Source organism: Anser brachyrhynchus (genome assembly GCF_964034855.1).
Source record: "Anser brachyrhynchus genome assembly, chromosome: 2".
Taxonomy (NCBI): Eukaryota; Metazoa; Chordata; class Aves; order Anseriformes; family Anatidae; genus Anser; species Anser brachyrhynchus.
In genome coordinates, this window is record NC_137695.1 from 97,171,188 (window position 1) to 97,195,516 (window position 24,329).

General features: G+C 42.9%; 1 protein-coding gene across 1 annotated transcript in view; it reads right to left on the reverse strand.

Annotated features, from left to right (window-relative positions):
* Positions 1-24,003, reverse strand: part of AHRR (aryl hydrocarbon receptor repressor) — a 93,072-nt gene extending 69,069 nt beyond the window's left edge. Inside the window, exons 1-2 of the mRNA XM_080580429.1 lie at positions 23,309-24,003; positions 6,185-6,256 (exon numbers count right to left, since the gene is read on the reverse strand). Coding sequence (XP_080436555.1) covers positions 6,185-6,246 — 62 coding nt within the window. The 5' untranslated portion in view covers positions 6,247-6,256; positions 23,309-24,003. The remainder of the gene's footprint in view (positions 1-6,184; positions 6,257-23,308) is intronic.
* Between the last annotated feature and the right edge of the window lie 326 nt (positions 24,004-24,329).

A 24,329-nucleotide genomic window follows, 5' to 3' on the forward strand; every position in this document is an offset into this window, starting at 1 on the left:
CAAAACATTAAGATTAACATTATTCAGATTTCAAAACCAAACACTCCTACTCCAGCCCCACGGTGTGTCCATGCAGTGAACAGGACCAGATATCTCAGAACAGTTGTTGTGAAAATATACAAGATGAAACGCATCCCCAGTGAGGAAGGTGCTAGATTAAAGTTGCACAGGCAAAATGGTGAATTTTAAACTACTCGGTTTTGGGGCATCCAGTGAGGGGTGATCAATTTTGGGGTGTCCAGCATGACAGTGAGGGGTGTTCAGTGGGCAAAGCACAGACTTGTCACGTAAGCAGCAAGACGTTTGTGGTAAGGTCGAGAAGGCTGTTATCTCCAGCAGACAGCCATTGCTGGACAAAGCAGTAGTCACATGCTTTATCCAAAAATAAGCCACAGGCCACTGGAGCTGCAAACTGCATGAATACACAATCGCCAAGGGCTTACAGCAACCCCGGGCTGCAGCTGAGCTAGCATCGTCCCGGGCACTTGGTGTTGTGTCTGATGGTCTCCACCACACTCTCACATCGCCCTTTTTCTCTTTGGTGTTATGGCACATTGCCACATTTCTCCTGAGGCCCTTTCTTCAGAAGAGACATTTAGAGAAAGATCATGGGGGAAAAGAGTGGAAAAATACTGCAAGAATGGGAAATGGTGGACAAGGAAAAGATGGGTGTGCTAACAGCTCCCACTTCCACCTAAGCAAAGACAAGAAGCATAAGCTTATGCAGCTTAGCTAGTGCTCCAGTGGAGAAACAGAGTGCATCTAGTTACTTGTAGCACATTTCTGCTGCAGTTTGACATGCCACACATTGATTCCATTTTTCAATGATAATTTTAATTTCGAGCATTAGTATTTCACAAGGTGGTCAAGGGTTAAAGTACAACATACTTTGAGCATTGTCTTCTTATGCAATCTTAATTCAGCTTTTTAAGTAGTTAGAAAAAAATGTTATGTTTAGGAATTAGTAAAAAAGATCAATGTTACGTACATGGGATTGCTGACTTTGCTACAAAGTGAAAACCTTTCAAATCGAACCAGATTTGAAAAAATCATTGCTATCTTTGTGAGCATTCAGTTCAATTTGACAGGATAGCATCAACACAGACAGAATGAAAAAATATTCAAGATAGGTGTCGATGAAAACACATAATTCCTGATTTTTCATTTAAAATTGCCTAAAATGGCATGTGGTCCTTCAATAACAGAATGAGCTGCTTTCAGAGGCATGGGGGAGATTTTATGGATTGGGGATTTCCTCTGTGAGAGAGAGAAAATATCCAACAACTAATGCAATCCACAAAGAAGGACTACTCTTTGTACACAATGGGTACTAACTTTTTTGGAGTCAACCCTGAAGCTCAGCCATTCTCACTTTTGACACCAAAAGATATCTGACCAGTGGACAGCAACATTTTTGTAGGGATATAGCCCATAGTTCAGAATAAGCTAAAGAACATAGACTTTTACTCATTGCCCTTTACACATGACAAACAAACTGAAGTAAGGAAGCAACTTAGTACAGAAAAAAATAATTCCAGTAAGGAAAATTAGGCCAATGAGTTCAAAAGATAAAAATTTTCAAGAGTAACATGGAACAGAAATTGTTCGAGCCTGTTTACCATATAAACTATCAACTGCTCTATGCCAGAGAGGCATGGCAAATACATGGGCTGCATTTGTACTAAGAGATCAGTTGTCTGGAAATTACAGGGAATGGTGTAAAAAGACTGCAAGAGAAAGTTCAGGATGGAGTCTTCCTGAAAACTCAAGGAAATGATTCAGTCAGTGAGTAAATCCAAACAAATGGAAGTTTGATGCAAATGGTAATTAGGTGCCAAGTGGATGAGATTTAAAACAATGCAAGTTCCATGGAAAGGCTAACTTAGCTGTCCTGCAAAAGAAAAGAGCAAGCAGGAAAATTCTTCAATGAGTTGTTTTGAGGCAAATGGAAATTCTAGCCCTTATTTTGACCTGAAACTAGCCATGCTTGTCATGTTTGTGTTAAAACTGATTCTCAAACTGCATAAATCAGGTCCTAAGGAACACAACACTCGTTCTATAATGCCTCTTTTAATCTGCTTTTCATACACTACTACTACAATAAAGTGGCACCTGTACTTAAAACAGTAGAGCTGGCATTTCCTCTTTGTGCGGTTAGATCATCCAGATTTTGCTCTGCAGTAGCAAGTACGTGTCCCTGCACAGGATCCATGCCACCAGTCCCTGTTCAGTAGGAAATGAGTGTGGGAGCTGATGCAGAGAACGTTTTCTGTTTTATTGGCACATAAGGCATTGAGCCATTTGTGCTTCAACGATTCAGTATGCCCAGGACCCACGGACTGCCACTTCTGTAAACCAGTTCGGTGAGCTTGCAGAGGAATTTCCTGCAGCTACAGCTCTTGTCTGCAGAGCATGGTATCTGCTCCTCCACTACCTGCTGCCCGCTGAGGGAGCCCTGCCCCTTGAACAGAAAGTTCAGTCTGAAGAAGTTTTCAAAGTATGCTGTAGTGTGAAACCCATGGAGGATCTAAACTGAGAAAATCTAATCATCTAATACGATGGGAAGCTTTCAGTAAGAAGGGGAAGGGAAGAGAGAGATTGTGAGATGCAATAGATAGACTAGGCACAAAGTAACAGCAAGATGACTATCATGAACAAATTGACCAGCACCCATAGCTGCTGAGCTGTGCTTGGACACTGCATCAATAGCCTGGCACAGCTGAGCTCCAGTGGCAACTGGCCATGTGCAAATGCTCACTGTCCCCTGTGAGTGAAAAGGACTAGATGAGGGAAAGCTGGCTGAAGGAAAGGTGACCCTTTTCCACTGTCCACTTCTTCTGAGTCTTCAAGGCAAAAAAAAGGAGAAAGCAGAACTGATGGTCACGAAGACATCACCCTGGCAGAGCAGATGAGAGGTTGGATAGTGTGACACCAAGTAAGAGGAAGGACTATGCCACAGAGGGCCTTAAAATGAGAACTAAGAAACAGGAGAGAGCTGCACCTCCTGAGGTCTCTGTTTACCCTGGCACTGATACAGTTCTGGCTCATCTGGGCAGTTTGGAGCAGTTGTAGATACACTCAGAGCAAAGGCAGCTGAGCTTGCCTTTAAAGAGCTGTAAAACATTACAAGAAATGTTTTGCAGAGAGAGAGAGTTTTACAAGTTGCCAGGGTTTGAGATGAAAAGTGGATGAATCTCAAATGGTAACTGTCCTGACGCATCGCCCTAGCATCTTTAATATGAGTATTAATTTCAATGCAGTGATTTTAGTTTGAGGTTAAAAACAAGATCTCTTTAGTTTTCACACGCTTGAGTTACTAGTAAAATGTTAGGTTTCCACAGGAAACAAACACTTAAGTAGAAAATATTTCCTTCACTCAAAATACTCCATTTTTCTGGATGAAAAGCATAACTGATGGAAAATATTCAACCAGCTTGAGCTCCAGGTGTTTGAACTGATTCCATAAATGCCAAAATCCTTTAGTGTAGACCACATTTAATACATTTAATAGGGCTTGTTTGAAAGCTGTCTGTGACCAAAGGAGAACAGCTAGGATTTTAGAGTTATTTGTATATATGGTCAAACTTAAACCTGATGTACTGTCTGAAGAATGGCAACCTAGTGAAGACAGTCTCTCCTAGTAGAGAAGAAGACAGAAACATACTAGCTCTTACAAATACAAATTTTCTACATGTTTTTTCATTGTCATACGGTTCTCTGCATTCTGCTGTAGAGCTTCTTCATACGTGTTCCTCCTTGTTCTGTAAAGCTACCTCAGAATACAATTGCTGATATCCTGTGCCTGAAAAACTGTGAACATCATGAGTGCTATCATTCTGTGATGTCCTAACTTAAAAGCCAGCTGCAGGATCACCAACTGGCTTGACAGCCTGATCACAAAGTGCTAACAGAGGGGAGATGCACTGACTATGGGTAGACATCAAAGACTTAGTTGTTCTGCACACAGGAGTGTTACGCCTCTGTCTTCTGAATCCTGACCTTCAAAAGGTCTAATCCACGAATCCCTAAGAAATTCACATCTCCTGCTCAGACTAGTACCCATGAATCCATACAGGGAGAAAAATATGACAAGGCCATAGAGGAAAATGTGCTATGCTATCAAACAAGACAAACTGAAAAAAAAAAAAAAAAAACAAAAAAAAAAACACAGCACTACATTGATCAAAAATCGTGGTTGAACATGCTATTCAATAAATAGGATACGTCTGTCCTTCTAAATTTAAGATAAATTATTTGAGGCTGGTAAGGAGACCTCATAGTCCTGAAATGTCAGTAAGATCCATAGGACTGAAGGGCATAGACTGTGAAAGGAGCTCAGGACTCCATAAGTCAGTCATGGGCATTTAGAGCCTCTTCAGAGCAGGGTTAGGAAGTCTCTGAATGAGGGAATGAGCACAGGAAAGGCTTACCAGACACCAAGACCACAAAGAGATAAGGTTTGAGGAAGAGACTAGTGTTGCTAGGAAGTGAGAAATCATCCTCAGCAAGTGATAAGTAACTATTCACAGAAAATAGAGGGCAGTCTCTAATGTGGGAGCTGTGTTATAATAACTCCAAGCATATGATCTCCCTTATTTAACCAAAACCAAGTTTCTTCATCAAAACTGTATATATCCTGGGTGGATAGGCTCATGTTCAGGTACCAGCCTTGCCATCTCGTAGCACAGATATTTTCAAAGTAGCACTACTTACAATGGCTCAAAAGGTAAAAACCTTGGTTCCGTCTAAGTCAGTGAGAATCTGCGTTTGATTTTGCTGAAGCCAGAAGTTCCTAAAAGGCTCCTAAGGACACTTACATCCTTTGATAGTGGGTAGCTTTCTTAGCCATTGCTTTTACCTAGAAGTCATCTCAGAGATAAGTTCTTGCTAATATGCACACTCCAAACATGAAGCTTAATGTTTCTCAAAGCATCTGCAACTCTTCTTCCTTTCCCACATAAGTTATGATTCATAAACAGTTCCGCACAGAGGCAATCTCACGTACTGGAGAAGTTCCACACCTCATGCGTGTATAAAGTATCCAGATGCATACTTGAACAGTAGTGCAAAAACGTTGTATACATTTTGGATCTAACACTCAGGTGTTGCAGAAAGAATACTGTTCTTCATTCATCATCTTTGTCTATTGAAATCCTCACCTGTTATGTATTTTACACTAAAAAATACCTTTTTTAAAGTGGCAACAAGTGGTTCATGTGCAAATACTCTCCAAAATCCAAACAAAATCAGCAGTCTTCACCCAAACTTTCAGAGAAACTCCCCTTTGACTTTAGACAAATATATACAGTTTTAAGCCAAGTGGGTTATTTTAGGAGCTCTGCTTTAATTACCTTCTCATCATTAAATTGCCTGCAAAGACCACCAGTGCTAGTTCACAATTTTAACATGCTACAAATGTGTTTCATAATCAAGTATAACTCAGAAGATGTGGAATGATTATATCAGAAGGCTTAATCTCACAGAGTGGTTTATGGCAAAGTCATTTTACATTTAAGTTATAACAGTTTTTTTCCTGCAATTTCAAGCATCTTAAGACCCATTGCACTTTTTTTCTGCTTTGCCTTCACACATACAGCTTCTCTCGCATTTTTCTTCTGATGAAAGTGATTCGATAGTAAATAGTGGCTTGAATATGATGTGTTCTTTATGCAAAAAGTGAGTCACCAGTCTGCTTTTTCAGTTGGCTGAACTGACCCACTTTCCAGACTCATGTGTCGAACTTAGGGATGCCCCAGGCAAGGCTAAGCCAAGGAAGGGGAAAGGGGGCCATGCCAGCACGCTGGTGCCACTCAACACAAAGCTTCTCAAAAACAGGACGCAGGGGACACCCCCTCCAGCCAATTGCCCAGCTGACAATTAGTCCACCAGTATCTTCTGCCTAGGAAAAAACACTGAGGTGCACACCTCAACAACCACCAGCCACCTCCTGGGACAGCCAGTGATGGGTAAGGACGCTCTGACCCATGCTCAGCATCCTTTCTGGAGCCACTGGAAACCATGCAGAGCCAGCCTCCAGACCAGGGGTTTCTCATTGAAGTGAAAGAGATTGGGTCTCCCCTGGGTCAGCAGATTATGGGAGGATGAGATTCCTCCTGCTGCCTCATTTCTACCATATACATTTGGAGAGAGGTGCAACTGCCTCATGATGAATATGATACTTAACTGTTTCTGAATGGGTTTCCTCCTTTTCCTCCCAGCATAGAGGCACTCCCCCGGAGGAATCATTGTTTTGATGCTGAAAAACAAAAGGGATAGGTGTCTTAGTTCAGAGGTTTCTGCGTTTCATACCACTGTACAAAATGACAGCACCAGGAAAGTTCATGTGAGGAAAATGTTTGTTCCTTGAGTGTGGCATTCAACAGCACTAAAAAGCACAGTGGCATTAGTTAAGATAGAAGCTTAAGGCTTATTCCAATTTCCTACCTTAATGCTATTACAATATTGATGTTTATATTCAATTTTCATTTTTTCAAATTACGCATACTATACATGGTATAAAAATGGGTATAAAATACATCCTGTTTACTCAATATGCAAAAATATATATATATATTTTTCCTTCTAGGTTCATTTTTAAATTCAGCTAAGCAAATAAGAATGAATAATACTACCCATCATCTTTTGCAGGGAGGATTTCACAGCTTTTTTAATATACGAGAATATTGCCTTCCATTACTGAAACTGTGATAAGTAGGATGCCATTATTCAAATTAGCATTTGTCCAGGTCCTCATACCCTCATTTTTAAAGACGGAGAGTAGATCTGTTGGCAGCTCAAGAAATGGCACACAGCGCTGCAGTTAGCACTTAGGACCAGATCCCAGTGTAACGCTGATGGAGGTGACAATTTTCAGACAAACTATTGCACTGTTTGGGCATGTTAGACATTGCAAGGTCTAAAAGAAGTCTTTGTGTTCGGCCTGTTCAAATCTTCCGGAGATTAGCCAAATAGCAAAGTCTCTTGATTTTCTGTCTGAAAGAGTATTTTAGTCTCACTGTATGCTCACAACAATGGGTGTAGATTGCCTGAGAGGTTACTGTATCTCAAGAGTATTTGCTGCTTTGTGCAAGATGTAAAATTAAGGGGACCTTCTATGTCACTGAATCAAAGCCCATGCTATTGAAGACAGCTCTGTCATATAAAACTTAATGAACTTCATTTTAAAAACTATTTAGAGGAGTTTTTGCTTTTCATCGAAAGACAGCTTTCTGATAACCAAAAACCTTACGCTTTCCAGCTTAAATTTGTTCATGGTCATTTTATGCCCATTTGTTCTTCTGCCAACATTGTCTTTTAGTTTAAATAGCTCTTCCTCTTCCATTGTGTTTACTCATTGGCGTATTTTTAAATATCAGTCATATCTTCAGCCAGCCTTCATTTTTTCTATTCTAGGACAACCCAGACTGTTTCAATCCCCTCTCATGTTACAAACTCCTTAGTCTTCACATCATCTTAGGAGCCTTTCTCTTTATTTTACGTTTTCAATTAATCTGTCTAAAACATGGATAAACAGAATCATGAACAGCATATTAATTAAAGTCTAACTGCATTTCATACGTGTAAATATATATTCATTAACAAACCATTAGTTCTTTATGGGAACTATTTCACTTCATATTAGTGTGACTGCATTTTCCTTTTTCATAGCCGTTATAAAATTCATGGAACACAGTCACCCTGTGGTTACCTAATATGCACATTTCTCTGTCTTCGTGCATAACTTTCAACAAATAAATTCACAGTTTATGAAGGAAATCTAACTTCCATTGTCTGCATAGCTGGCCACCTCATTCATACAACTCATACAATCTACAATTGATTTTTATTACGTGAGAATTTTATCCACTTGCACCATTGATGGTGCAAGCAACTAAGTTTATTAGTACATTCCTGGTATTACATGAAATTTCTTAGTAAAAATAAGATTGTCTCCAAACTGATAGTTGAGGAACAATGCTTGTAGTTTCCCTCCTGCTCAGTCATTTTCCTTGAAGCACATGTTGTTGATCCAGTTACTTCCGCCAACCCTTTCAAGGCTTGTACTAGTCCTCAGCAGCACAGTATCCTTCACTAAATTCAGATAGGTCTACTCTCATCTGGAAAATCAGTTATTTTATCATCAGAAAGCTATTAGGCTACCTTGGTGAGATTATCTAACTCTACATTTCATTTTTACTCCATTACACAAATAACCACAGTCATTAATTATTCCTCCCTTTAGAATTTGTTCTAAAATGTTTCATACTATAGAGATCAGACTAACAGGTCAGCAGTTGCCTCCTCTTAATTACAGGTGATGGTGGTAGTCACTCTCCACCGGTCACTCTCCACTTGGTGCAGCATCAGGTATAGAATTCTTCCCGAAACACACAAATAAATTTGTTTTCCACTGTTACTGGGATGATTTCATGTGAAATCAAGCGTGTGAACTGCCTGGCCACATTCTACAAGGGACTGAATGCAGTGCAATAAATACTGCTCCAGGTTGAGAAAGTTTGTTTATCCAGCTGGCTTTGCTTAGGTAAAGCCTTCTTGCCACCTTCAAAGACCTAGTTAAGTTAGATTAGCCTAGTTAGGGTTAACCCTAGTTAGGGTTAGATTAGCCCATTTTCTGCAACAGTCTGCCAATTTGAATGAGCTCATCTGTCTTGGTGGGTTTTCTACTCCAGGGGGAAGCTAGAATGGTGTGAAGATGCTAAAGGAATTGCCGTAGCTTCTCGTGAGACAGTACATTAAAAGACATTTTCTTTACATTGTAATATTTTTGTGTTCTGAGTCCTTCCCGTTCATAATATGAATCTGTGACTCATAGCTCGTGTTTCAAAACAGTGTCACATGCTAGACTTCCCTTCTCTTGCTTTTATGAGTAAAATTAAAAGGAAGAAAAAGACTTGGACAGCGTAATTCAACAGAAAACTTGAAGTTAAGACTTTATATGATTTCCCAAAAGGACAATTTTTTAAAACCCACTCTGGTTCAGTTGATGAATATGGGACAGCAACTAGAAGTAGATTAAAAAGACCTCAGTATACAGACAACTGAAAGGCAGGAAATAAATGGCAAACAATATAAGATAGAATTTGTGAAATGTAAAAAGTTGGTTAAGAAAGATAAAAGCCCAAAGGAAAATTCACAAATTGAAAGGCTAAAGAGAAAAGATAGCTTGCTTTTTTAGATGAATATTATGAAAAGAAAAAAAAAAAGAGCCTAAAAAATGTGTACAGAGAAAAGGTAGATTTATTCAACAGATTTATTTCCAGTCTTTTTTGAAAAGAAGGAGACTCAAGTAAGAACAAACCATGCACTCTTCAGGCTTTCTGTAGGAACTTTCCACAGAATTAGGACAAAGGGTTACCACAGCAACATAGCATGGAGCACTGCCTCAGCAACTGAACACCAATGTCCTAGATATGTATACAGGCAAGAGTTGCTTCTGCTGCTACTGCTAATGCTAATAGTGGTACTCAGATAAGATGAGTTTGAGAATGAATGTACCTGAATAAAGACCAACTCAGAGGGCTCATGGCTAAGAGTCCTAAAAATCACAGAACCATAGAATTATGTTCTATGGCTGATTCTGTGGCTGAATATGTCCGAAAACAGTGCTTGAAGTTGCTGAGCTGCACCGAACCACAGACTTAGACAACATTTATTTTAAAAACTGAGGAAGAGCACATATTCATAGTCCCACCTGGACCATGCCCTCTTCTGATGGTTTGGGAGCACTTCTCTCTACCACTGGGACGGCACAGCCTATCTGCACGGCTCCTTCCCTAGAAGCCCACCAGCCTCATACATAAGAAATGGGAAAAGGCTGGGGGGATGACACTCAGCTGCTCAGCACAGTTGTGCCCTTTCCTTTCTCTTTCCTTTCCCTTTCTGTCCTTGCAATACTTGAGAGTCCTCACGTGCTCTCCCCTTGTTTGAGGGAGGAAGAAGACAAAGCCACAGCAGCAACCTTCTGCTCTCCAGCAGCAGGAGAGGGGGCTTGCAAACTTGAGGAGCTTCAGGAGGAGGAGAGCTGTGAGTGAAAGGAATGAAATAGCTGGGCTGGGAAAAAGCAGATGTGGGCCATGATCATTCACTTTCTTGTGTCAGATGCTTTTAATCAGTGATGCCATTAAGTTGTAATGAATCTCTGAACACTGAGGAATCCAAAGGTCTGAAAGACAGCTGCTATATGACAATATTCAGAGAAGGGAAACATAATGATCCAGCTAACCACCGGATGGTGACATTAACATCCGTCCCAAGCAAAATATCAGAAAAGCTGATAAGAAAGATGAATAACATCACTTAATAGAGTTCTACGGAATATCATGCTCTTTGAAGGGAAACTTACTCACTGAGAACTTATCAGATCTAGCTGATGAAGGAATTTACTCATACTAATAAATCATGTAACTTAGTAGCACAACATTCTGATTTTAAAAAGCCACAATGAAGTACTATAGAGCGTAGTTTAAGTAGATAAATGATTAATCAAGTGACAGATCCAAAAACGAGAAATCATTGAGAAATCACTGCTAAACAAAAAAGTTTTTATAAAGACCTTGCAGGCATCAAGGTTCAATAGAAAACCAGCAATGATAAAATTTGCAAATATTATAAAAATGTAGAAGAGTGGTCTTAAGCATTATTTAATTTTCTCTATTATGAAATAGAGAAAGATGGAGTGCCTGGTAGTCTGTTTCTGTTTATCCCCAATGCATTTTAACACAGTCAAACACAAACATATCTCAGAACAGGGAATGCAAGTCATTGCTACTGAGTGCAGACTGCATCCTGAAACGGCAGTGATTTTTGAAAGAAATTAGGGATCAAGGTAAAAAATGAATACAATCTATACACTGAGCTCCAAGGGAAGAGCTGCTGCAAAGGTAGTTAATGCAGTGGCTGAACCAAGTGAAGAGATTTTACCTCTGTTTACAGCCACGATAAGACTGGTATTGGAACAGTGTGCACAGTACCCATGTGTTTTTCAAATACTGTTAAAAATGGGAAAGGGCAAGGAAAGAAAAACACAAAATACTTGCAGGCTGAAGAAACTGCCTTGCATAGCATGAGTTCAGCCTACTTCCAAATCAAAAAGAATTTGGTGACTTGAATAAAGTACTATCATGGGTGCTGAATTATTTTAATCTGAAACACAGCAAGCACTTATAAATATAAGCTGAAGCCAGATACATCCAAATAAGAAAAAAAAAAAAGGCATTAATCTGTAACATTGTGAGTATTTAAACACTGGGGCAAGTTACAAATGATTTAGTGGATTCTCCATACCCTGCTGCCTTGAAATCACTGTTAGATGTCTTCCTATATACAGTTTGTCCTAACAGAAGTTATGCCTAAGTGAAATACAAGCAGTTGGGCTGAATGCGGGCATTCTCAGAAATAAAATTTGGTAGCCTTGGCAGCTATAAGAGGTCAAATCACATTATCCAATGGCCTCTCCTTTCATTAAATGTTATGAATCATTTCCTAGTCTGAATGCGATCACATACCACGCAATCAATGTACGAGCTGCATGAAAGGGCTGTGCAGGCCACGAGTCAGAAGCCCAGGTTTGGAAGAGACAGCCTGGGAACAGGGAAGTTGTGTTCTCGGCCCTGCTTCGCCACAGAACCGCGGCGCAGCTTTGAGAGCCGCGAGGGAGCGGAGCGCAGCGTGCAGGGCCCCTGTGCTACCCGGGAGGCAGCGGCCCCCCCAAAGGGCCTCCTCTCACCACGGCTCATCGACAGAACAAGCTGTCGTGGCTGCTACAGACCATGGTGTCCACAGACATATGAAGAGGAGGCTACTGAGTGTGGGGGGTGTATTTTGGATTGGCTAGGAAACTGGATTTCTTTACTTCGTTATTGTTTTCTTAAGAATCAAAAAGAGTTGGAGTTGGGATGCTTTTTGGCAAAAGGAAACACCATCCAGTGAAGGCCTGGGAACCTCAACCCGGGGCCTTCTAGGCAGAGCTGTCCCAAAGCAGCACTCACAGCACAGCTGAGGCTGGCAGGGCCCTCTGGAGGCCACCTGGTCCCAGCCCTGCTCCAGCAGGGACACCCAGAGCAGGCTGCCCAGGGCCACGTCCAGGAGGCTTCTGGAGATCTCCACGGAGGAGACCCCACGGCCTCTCTGGGCAGCCTGTGCCAGTGCTCCATCACCTGCACAGCACAGAGGTGCTGCCTGGTGTTCAGACAGCACCTCTGCACATGCAGAAAGTCTGAAGTGACCTGAAACAGTCCTTCAAGTGCACTGGTACGGATCCCAGTAGAAGAGCAGGCAAAACATTAGGTGATGAAAGCCTGCCTGGGGGGCGGGTTTTGAAACCTGCGTGTCAGGTAAATTAGAGCTCTACCTGCTTTCTTTCTCTAAATTACTTGTGATTAGCGCATTTCTGACAAATGTGTTGTTTCTGACAAACTGTTGTGTTACAATGCCTTTAGTTATATTATCCTTGCAAATAGCATGCAATACCATGTCCAGCTGAAGTAGCCACACTTCAAGAGAAACTGGAGATAAGTCACAGAAATGCCTAAAGGCTGAGAAAACAAACCCCACAGCCAGAGTCTGGGAGCAAAAACTGCTTGGGTTGCCATGAAGAACAGCAGCAGAGAACTTCCTCACAATAAGTAAATACATTATGTAAGAAACAAACATTTCGTGACAGAGATCAAGCTAATTCTAGCAAGATCCAATTTTCAGAATTTGAGGCTAATTAAATTCAAATTATATAAAATGAGGATAACTATTAAAATAATTTACCCAGGACTGCACAGGACTCTCCATCACTTAGCATTTCTTTAATATTTTTTTTTTTTTCTTAAGAAAACTGTTCGACCTATGTGATGAAGCATTTTGCTTAAGGATGTCCAATGGTCTATGTTATACGTGAGATTGAACCAGTCGATCATGGTGTCTCTTTCTGGCCCTAAAATCTACTCTTCTACCTCAATCTCCGCTCTAGTGAAAATAAGGAAGAAAGTTAATCCACAAACCCAAAGAGCTGTTAAAAACGTTAATTGACTAATAAAAAGCTATATAACGCGTGACTTAAAGAGGGTGTTCTGCAAATATCGGGGATTATATGTTGTGCTTACAGTACAGCAAAGGTTTGCCTGACATAGCATATATAAAATCTCTTTTTAATTTCCTTCAGAGAAAATATGGACACATTTGGCTATGGGCTTCTGAAGAAAAACAGTTCGTGTGCACTCAGGAGACGTGTTGTAGTCTGACAGTTATCTATAGTTTCTGTCTGAGCCCGGCACACGTCATCCCCTTCGTTCCTCCTACATGCATCTGCACCACACATATGCATCCCCATGCTCTTTACATGCCTTCCTTCGGCAGAGCCAGAATTCCCCCCCCTTCCCAGTGTGCTTTCAGCCACTGCAGCCCAGCAACAAGTGCCGGAAAATACCAGAAATACACACGAACGAGGGCATAATGTGCGTGCAGAGCAGACCCTTGCCCCATGCAGCACAGATGGGCAGAGCTTGGAGAGGCAACCAAGGCCATGCATGGGCTGTAGGGTCCGTCCAATGTGAGGTACGTGACTAAACCCAATTATGTCAGAGGGATCAGCCCCCATTTTCTGGGAGCCTTGGTCTGATTTCTAAAAGCGATGAGCATTCAGCACTGCAGCTGAAGGCATTGAGGACTGTGTTCTGAATAAACGCACACCAAAGATTGTGTTTTCTGAAAAATCAGGTCCTAAATGCCTGGAATTGAGCAAATAAATATACATCTTTCAGAATTATCTCTGCTAATAAGACCATATGTCTTGGCATTATTATAAAGATCAATTCAGTGGTTTTGACGTACTTAGCTATTTTAGTCACAATTATCACAGGAAAGGCTGTGACAAAATTAATAGCGCTGTGTTCAGAACAGGATTTAAACAGTGTGTAGTATGGAGCCAGAACCACGAGGTGGATGAGGATAATAAAGGAAAACACTGAATTTCTACCTCACCAAGTAATGTTCATCATAGAGGTAGCTGTTGTGAAAAAAAAAAAAAAAAAAAAAAAAAAAGAAAAAAAAAGAGCTAGAGATTATGAGAGAGCCTGAGATTAGTTTAGTGCATGTCCACATGGGTGAGGAATTCACATCATCTTTAATTCTTGTGTTTCCTAACTTACTTTTTTTTCTTGAGATTTGAAGATGTAAATAATTAACTTAAAAAAAAAAAAAGATTAGATGCAGTTTTTTTTAAGTGGTTTTAAATATTAAGCTCTTTTTAGAACTTCTAACGTGCACTGTGCCACTTCAGGAAGGATATGGACCATAGCACACTTAAAAACACACAACAAAATCAGACTGGACATATGTCTGGTACAGTCCTGTACAGTTAGTGGAGTGGCATCTCTTTGTACCAGGCTTGACTTTGAGTCCTCCATTTGTCTTTGCCACAGAGCATTAGAGGAGAATATTGGGTTGCCACAGGAGCTGGACTACCCTTTGCATAATAAGGTATGAGCAGTGATGAAAAAATTTGCTGCAGCTGGGGCACTTAGGATATTGTCTGATCCATACGGATTATTTCATGATTAACAACACACTCAATCTCGCATTGCAGTCTTGCCCTCAGGAGGGATATTAATGTACCATGTTTCACCTTTAAAGTCTCAGGAATGTAATATCTTCGAGATCTCTGTCCCTCTGCTACATTTGGTGGAACCAGACTAGCAGGTCATAAAAAGCTACTTTTGGAGATGGAGAAAAGGATGCTGTGAAAGCATAACTACCATTTCCACAGTAAATTTGACCAAAAATAGTAAGACAGGTCAATGAAATATTGCTGCAATGAATGTGTAGCATAGCAGGGCCTCAGTTCAGCTGTCTTTAACCCATGTATAGAAAAAGTTCTGAGGGTAGCTTTAGACTGGCAGCACAGATCTCCATACAAGCTAACAAGTAGATATATCAAGTGTATTCATATCTTTTCAGATAGGTTCTGGCCAGACTTAGCTCTTTGCTTTTATGATGACACTGCTAGAGATAGATAGCTCATTAAGTTTGTCTAGCTCATTAATTTGTCTACTCTAGTTCACAATTGCTACTGGGGGATAAATGTCCTTAGATAAAAAGAACAGTGTAACTTTGAATGGGGTGTATCACTGTTTGCACAACAAACACACGTAGCCCTGCCTCAGCTGCTTCTTGTGTTGTTTTATCCTCGTGCCCAACTCCCCTCTTCCACCATAAGGCGATGCATGCTCCAGCACCCATATGCCACTGCAATGAGGTGCATTAGACACGTCACTTTGAGCTGCTGAACTAGCCACAGGTTGCAAACACAACTACGAACTATGAAGCTGTGCCAGTCCTTCAAACCCTCCTGTAAATTCACCAGCTTTCCTGGTGTTCCTTTCCCAGGCACCTGGGTTTTAATCCTTTGCTCATCATTTCATCAGACTCTGATAGTCCATGTTTGGGGTTCTCTTAGAAACAGGTGAAAAATGATCTTTGATAAGACTATTTATCATTGCGCAGCCACCAAGCCAAACTAGCAGCACAGTGCACGTTTGGAATAAATGCCGCATCCAGTATGATAAGAAACCCTGTACCCTTCAAAGGAAGACTACAGATAGGCTACAAGATTGACCAGGTGAGACAAAGAGAAATGCTGAACAATTTTGTGAGTTTTCTACTGTAAAGACAAAATGACACTAATTTAAATGGAATTTTAATCAGGAAAGGATGGTTTTTCAAAATCAGGGAGACTCTTCACAGCAGCCAATATGCTGGTGATCCCCTCCTGCCAGTGGGCCAAGCTCCATTTTCAAGTCCTTTAAAGAATACTGCCATACACCACAACAATATTCTCATTTCTCTGACTCCTCTCTTCTTTTCAACAAAGGGCTTCTTAAAAGGTTTCAGTGGCACTCCAGCACAGAGTAGAAGTCAAAATAAACAACAGCTCAAAACCTGGACATCTGCAAATATCACTGTAGACAGAGAGACTGTGTGGAAAGAGAAAGAAGTGAGTGTCTCTGACTCAGAAAAGAGCACTGCCCGAATTCATAGGAATTTCTGTGACACAAGGAGAACATAGCACAGTGAAAGTTCCCCTGGAAGAGAAGCAAAAGAGGACTGGATTTGGGACTTAATCCTCCAAAAGAGGACTAAGGATGACAAAATGGAGACTGACATCTTTATTATTATAGAAGTTATTATGAAATGCATGTGTGCGTGTGTGTAGGAGTGGGAGAGCAGGGAGAAAGATGACTTATAAACTTATATGTAACATCAGCAGGTTGAGAAGATGCAATCCCATTCTTTTCCTGGATTTGCTACTCTTTGTTCCTCCTTCTCAGTCATTCAGTCTAACAAAAGGAGAAGCAGAGGATGAAATGCCAAACACCAGGTAATAGAGGTTCAAAAGAGCTTAGATACAGGAACATCCATGGGAAAAAAAAAAAAAAAAGAGAGAGAGAGAGAAAGGAAAAAAAAAGGAAAAAAAAGGAAAAAAAAGCCATAAACTTTAAGGAAAAAAAAATGTTTTTTTTTCAAACCCTGTTGCAGAAAATGAGAATGCAGAGAAAATTGAGATGAAACATGAAGTATTTGCACCTAGTACTGAGTGAATTGTATTAGCTTGATGCTTAAATTGGCATCATTATTATTGTTATGGCTGCAATTCAGTCTTTTCAAACATTTTTGCTAACAGTGTAAGAATGCTAACAGTGAAAGAAGCAGGTCAAAGTTTAGACATACACACCGAGAGCCAGGCTGGCATGTGAATCGTCAAGATTTTGCTCAGTTCTTGCAAGTCTTCAGTTTAATGAAGTACATGAAAACCAGAATGAAAACTCACAAATTCCAGTTTTTTCACATACAGATTCTGGCAACAAAAGTCAAAATAAAAACGGATGTAGCTATTATTTTTTGCGATTATAAAAGTAGCTAAACAAGTTATACTTGTTGAAAGGCTTGATAGTTTTATCTGCTACAACAACAGAGTGGTAAGCACCTTGGTTTGGATACATACTCAGATTTACTGCAGGTCCTTAACTATGGATGTCTAAGTGTACAATTTCCTCTCCAGGAACAGGAGTTTCTCCTTTGTCAGCAGTTATAACGTATCTATTCTTATTCTGTTTCACAGATCTATGGGCATAGCTACCTTTGTTTGTTGACAATTTGTGCCACTTTCCATTTTAAATACTTTTCCTGGTTTAGACATATGTCTTCACAGGAAAAAATATGTTTAAAGACATTTTGAACTTGTCTGCAGTACAACTTCATCCTCTAATGCTATTTATATGTTCCTACTCTAAAGTAATCAATATATACAAATTTATTCTCATTAATATCTCCAGCAGTAGTATTTTCTTTGTGCTCATTAAATTTCTTGTAATATAATTTTAGATATTTTTAAAGTTGCAAATTTAATTTTGTCAAACAAGTAATGACTGCAACTATTTCACTTTAGATAATGAGGATAAGAGGTGGTGGAAAAATTTGACCTCTTGCCTTCAAAACTACCAGGATTTTTTCAATTTCTAGCATAAAAAGGAGAACATTGTGGATACATACTACCACAGTATAATCTGTCATAAAGCACTTACTATAATCCAAAATCACCTGACACTAATAAAACAGCTGGTTTAACTTTTAGTGATTCTCATCCACTCTTGAAAAGTAATAAATGGGAATTTTTCATTGAGTCAAAATTCTAGGGAATCTCCCAGATTGTACGGTATGGGAGAGCTCTTGTATTTGCTTTTATAGCACGCTTTCTCTCCCCAGTTCCTGAGCACTGATCTGCTCCAAGACAGAAATATTTTGTTAATCATTACATCTTTGCAAATCAGCCTGAAAGGACCTCAAGAGATCCTGTAGAGCAACCTTCCCTGCTTTATACTGAATCAGCTGTACCAAAGCCATTTAGAAGTTTCAGACCTGCAAAAAGTCTCACGAGTATGAAAACCGTCTGCTTTTTTCTAGCTAGACCAATTGATATAGCAAAAAAAGTATTATATATTTCTATGTTCTTTTCTATTCTTACGACACAACTGTTAAACTCCTCCAAGAGCTGTCAACACTTAAGAAGTATAGCATCTATGGGCACCCCAGAAATTTTATTCCACCATTTAACTATTACTAAAATCACAAAATTTTTCCAGTTCATATTAACCTAAATTTCCCTCACTACAACATGAGACCATAATTTCTAGCCCTAGTGACATGAACTTAGCAGTTTAAGCTCACCTAACTTTACAACTAACCCTGTCTTTCTAAAGATCATTAACTCTTTCTCTTTATTCTTCCCACCTCTAAACTAAACAATTCTTCATGTTTCTTAAGTTCTCTAGTTATCTATCATTCTTGTTGCTTTCCTCTGGACTCTTAATTTGGTCTGCATCTTTCTGCAAGTACCATGCACCCAAATTAATGTTATACTCCATCGAAAGTCCTACCTGGGCTGAGATTTTTCATGTATCTTACAAACAACGCTCCTGTTTTCACATCCCATTGTTCCATCCAGCATTTTCACCACAGTGTGATGCTAATGACTCATGCTTAGCTAGTGATCCACCAATTTTCCACATTCTTTTCTCCTTAGCATGTGTTGCCTAGTCAGCCATTCTCCATTCTGTATTTGAGTAAAAGACTATTCCTGATTTCACAGCCCTGCAACCTGCTTGGTTTTCTGGAGGTTGTTACTCAGTCAAAATCACTCCACATCTGACCCTTGTCTTTCAAGGCGCCCAAAACCTGTTTCAGCTTGGTGACATCTGCAGGCTGAGTGTCCACATGCTCTGGCCCATCATTTGAGCCACCAACGAGATAGGGAAGAGCTTTGAACTTCAAGCAAATCCCTGTGGAATCCCAACCTAAGTGATTTGCTTCTCAGTCCCTTTGGTCTCACCCTGAATCACCTGGATCTCTTCAACCACAGAACAAAATACACGGGCTGAAACAAGAAGAAAAGATCATGTTTGTGAAAAGATTCCTCATTTGAGAAAGACAGAGAGATGAAGACTCATACTGACAAGTGCACTAGGAATTCTCAGACATCAGTAAAACACATGTTGGAGGAACAAATCCCTGTGAAAGACAATGAAGCCAAGAATAGCCCGCTTTCCAAACAGTGCTGCCATGGCTATGTGGTGAGAGCATAATATTTGGAGTTTCAGCAAAGGAAACAGTTTGAGAGACTCCTTGGGATCATGACTCCTAGGGATCGATATACTACAAAACTCAGCAAACTGCTCCTGAGAAAGCGAGACAATGACCCCAAAACTGCCACGTATTCAACTTCACTCCATCTCAGATCCAGAGTTACGAAAGAGGAAGAACTCTGCTAACAGTGGGTTTTTACAGTCCTAATTAGTGACAAAATTTGATTTTAAGTTAGCACACATTTTCAGCAAGTTAAACCTACTGAAATGACCACCATTTAGCATCAATACAAATAAAGTTTAAAGAATAAATATTTCATGTCTTTAATGCATGCACAGATATTTCTGTTGAATGCAGTGCAATACCTCTGGTGCACCTGGCTCCACTGCAGTCACAGGACAGTGCAAACACATGATGGCAAATAATGTGTTTTGCAGCCTCAGCTGTAATAGCCTGCATCATACACATGACTTATTTGTTGCCTGCAAATGCAGCCTCGATTCAAAACTGTAGACAGTCTGGTCCAGCCCAAAGCAATCTCATTGTCCAACGAGTACCTGGGTTCATGCTAAAAGCCTCACTCTTATACAGGAGTAAGTCAAGGTGTTCTGCTGCCTACGCACTGCTAAGCACCGCCGCCCGGCAGAATTTTGCACCACCATCCTGCACTTGCCCTGCTGCTGCCTACCAGAAGACACCTACCAGAGAGGAAGGGTAAGGTCCAGAATAAGTTTTTAAAAACAAAATTGAAAGAGATACCCTGGGTTTCTTGCTATTGTAGCTGCATGGCTGTGTACCTGAGGATTGCACTTGAGTCAAGAGACCCTACGTTGCCTATGCTGAAATGGATATATCACACACTGGCACCAGGGACCCCGGGGGTTCATGAGTATTTGTGGTGCGTTTAGTTGACATCATGTTGGCAGCACCTATATTTTGTCCATCCCACATGCACAATCCTGTAAGTCCATCTTCTCAAGTTCTGCAGTTACTCATGCAATATTTCTTATGTCGATAACAGCAGAATGCAGCATCAACTGCTATAGACACTTCAAAGATCATGACTGTGAAGGCAAGTTGAACAAAATCCAAAGTGACTGTCAACAGCTCGGGGGGACTTCTGGAGCAACAGAGCAACGCAAACATGCTCCTGAAGCATGCCTGGCTCAGGATGTACAGCTGGTCCCTAACTCCGTCAAACTCTTTGCAAAACACCTTGAAATTTTCATTCTTCGTGCAGAGAGAGGAGTCTGCATCAGGGTTATCTTCTTCTAGAAGAGTATCCACTCAGTACACACGAGTCTGAATAATTGCTCTCGTGTCCATCTTTTCTGCATTGACCTCAAGAAATTTGCAGAAATCCTTGCCTGCGTTTCCTGGAAGCGATTTGCATAAAGAACCAACAAAGAAACTATTTCTCCAAAAGCAGCAGTTCTTGCTTCTGCTAGCCAAATACAGCTGGATTTATTTCTGTATACATATCAGCATATACCTCTGACATACAGCTGACCTTTTCAAACCACCGTACCAGCTGATAACTGACAGGAAATGAATTTCTGGGGCGAGGACAATTTTTGCTTTTTGTGTCTGCCTGCAAAGCTGCCCCATCCTGAGCGTCAGCGAGCACTGTGAATTCTTCCTTTACTGCTTGCCATAGCCGTGTCATGGGGATGGTGAACACCATCGGCAAGCTGTCACGAATACAGTAGCGACACAGTAATTGCGTGGGAACTTTAAAAGTGATGAACATCCAGTCGCTCACCTCATGGCCAGCACACCAAACCAACAAGATCTCCTCTCTGAACCTCAGAGGGAAGCAGCTGGTAGGTCCTGGCCACTCAGGTAGCCCCATCAAAGAGTCAGCAGCCAGCGTTGAGCAGAATCGCGCTCGTGCTGCTCACGCAGATTGTGTTAGCAGTTGATGAATTGTGGTTATCTGAGCTATAGCTTATTCCTCATGGGTAAGCCGACTCAAATTGAAAACATCACCACTCTTCAGCAACGGGTTTTTGTGTGTGGACATGAGTCAAATTAGAAGCAAAGTCTGAGCTGGGACTCCAGTTATTCCATAGTGAAGACAACCCCATGTTATCCAAATTCATCCCCTTCCAGGGACTCAACTTTATTGGTTATTCAAACATTACTGTAAAAAAACCTTGGCTGACACTTCCTACCCAAACTTGGCCATTCCTTAAATTTTCCTCCAAAATCTGCTTTGTCCTAGCTGTCTCTGGGCACAAAGGGACACTCCCACATCCTTTACATTCCATTTGGGGCTAATTGAACTCACATGTCAGCATGAGTCAGCACTAATTACCAGGAATATTAAGGAAAGATTTGGCACCAGACCTTGGTTATTCAACAGTGGAGCCCCCACGTTTAGTGGGGTCTAGGGTTAAACCGAACCCCTTAAAAGCACTACAGAAAAAGCTCTACCAAGTCCTTAGTCCAGTTCAACTCCGTACAGGCAGATCCTTATGCCGAAACTGCCTTTGCCGTATTTTCAGATACACCTACGGAAAGGCAAACCGAATGGAAAAATCATTTCTGACTACTAAATCCTCCACAGTAGAGTTCAAATCTGTTTATACGCTGAAACTGATGAATCAATATTAGACCGGCTGGCTGGTTTTTGTAAGCATCCCCACTGCAAACAGGGCCTAGCAATGCATTTCCTCATTACGACTCCTGGGCAGAAATCTGAATCGATGGGAAGCCGGGGTAACGATGAACCTCCCCCTCCCCGTGGATCATTTGGACAAAAAACACCGAAACCACAACAGCGTGGGTTCTCCACGTACGAGTGTTTGTGCTCAGGCTGAGGGGCGTAGGTGTTCACATGCTGTCCCGACACAGCTTCCAGAAACCCAGTCCTCTCTTCCAGCCTAGAGAACGCCCAAATATACTCCGACAGTCAACTACCGAAAACACTACGCCACCACAAACACACCATCACGCAGAGACACGGTAGACGCGACGGTGAGAAGCGAGGACTGTCTCAGCCCGTACTCGGTCGGGGTGCCGGCTGGAGAGACAGCATGAAAGTCACTACCAGACCCTTAACCGGCAACTCTGCTTCTTAACATCCACGTTACTCGGTGCTTTATTTTTCAAGGAAATAAATTCTTGCCCTTGGTTGCAAATTAACAAAGCGTCTCGATAGTGAATTTGATCTTGTCGGTCATGAAGTCCCTTGCTTAAGTGCAACGATTTAAGTCTTAGCCCAGGATAGTAACACTCTCTACGCTCCATAAAAGAGAACTGTTTTGTTTTATCTAGTGCAAACATATGTGCATCAACACCCTTCTCAACAGACTACTTCTGAGCCCAAACAGACCGTTCGGTTTTATTTAAATCCAGTCCCAGTTGTCCTTTTCAAGCCTCCAACTACCAAACAGCGTCAAGCATTTTCTTGGGTTTTTCTGTTGGCTCTTTTTTTTTTTTTTTTAGGTCTTTAGTCCATCTCCTAGAAACTCACTAAATGACGCACGAACATTATTTGTGCCCGTCTTAAGAAAGAAAAAGTTCTTTTTATGAGATATAACTTGGTTTTACGCTCTTTCTGTTTTAATCCAGCAAACGCATGGAGGCACAGCTTCGCTCGAAGACGCGCAAAACTCTTGTTTACTAACCAAAGTAACCCCAAGTCAGAAAAAGCACCGGAGCCCTTCCCTCGGCGATTCTCCCCCCGTTTTCGCGTGTCAAACTGAAACACGAAAAGAACTCGGAGCTCTTGGGCTGCACACCGCCGAAACCACCCATTTCGGGGGGTTTCTCCCCGCGCCGTGCTCCCGGCCGCCCCGCCGTGTGCCAGGTGAGCGCAGCCGGGGCTGGATGAGGCCGCCGGAGGGGAGCTTCCCCTCGCCCTCTTCTCCCCCGGAGCCCTCCGGAGGCACCCGGGGAAGGGATGCCCGAAGCCTCCCGCGGTGTGGGTGCCGCGGCGGAGCCTTTCGCTGCCTCTTTTTCGGCTCCGGGCGCGCCGAGGGCATCACCCGGCACCCCGGGGGGGCGTCGGTGCGGGAGCCGCGGGGCTCGGCGGGCGCACGGGGGAGGCAGCGGCGGCACCGGGGCAGGCTGCGCGACCCCCGGTACCCCACGGAGCCCCTCGGGGGGCTTCCTCGTCCCCCCCACGGGAGCCGTCCGTGCTCGGCGACTGACTTACCCCACGGTGCCCGCCAGCACGCCAAGTTTCTCCGGGCGGCGGCGGCGGGGCGAGGGGCGGCGGGGCCGGAGAGGGTGCCGGCGGCGGGGAAGGATGCTTCGGCCGCCGCTCCCCTCGGCGATCCAGGTGGCGGGCTGGAGAATGCTTGAGCGCAGGCGGCTGCCCGCCGGGTCCCCGCTCTCGCACGCGATCCCCGGCCCGCCGCCGCCGCGGCCCGACGGCGGCAGAGGGCGCTGCGGCGGCACCGGAGGCGGGCGGCGGGATGCGGGATGCCGGGGGGACCGCGGCCGGGATGGGGACGGGGCTCCGGGCTGCTGCCCTCGCCTCTTTTCTCCTCTCTCGCCTCCCGGCCCCGTGCGAAGCGCCCGGTGCCCGCCGGGGCGGGCCGCTACACCTGCCCCGGGCCGGGAGGGAGCCCCGAGAAGGCGGTGGGGGGGGGGGGGGGAATAAATAAATAAATAAATAAATAAATAAAAGGCAGCGCCTCCTTCCCCGCCTGCCCGGAGCTGCCCCCCGGCCGCTGCCCTGCCCCGTCCCCACGCCCCGGTCCCCGCCCGGCGGGGGCTCTCGTCCTTCCCCCCCGCCGCGGCTCTCCCGGGGCTGGTCGCCCAGCACGGGCGTTTGCCGGCCCCGGCAGGGGATGTTCGCCCGCTGGGCTCGCCCGCAGGTTGCTGGTTTGAGATGGGAGAGCTCCCCGGTCCCGGTCAGGCAGCCAGGGCCTGGAGGGGTGGTGTGGGGAGGCTGGGGACGGGCGAGAACCTGCAGCAGGTCTTGCACAGGGGGCTGGAGGGTAGGACAGGCAACATCAGGGTGGGACGGAAAGTGCAAGGCAACAGGGAGGGAAGTGGGCCTCTCCCCGGCGGGACACTAATCCACTGCGCTGAAACACAATCACAGAGCCCTTTCTGAAACCCGTACTGACCAGGGGTGCAGATGCCCTGATGGACACGGCCCTTCTGCCAGCAGAGCCCTGCTTTCTCCACTTACACAATGTGGTGGCTCCCCAACGTTGCATACATCT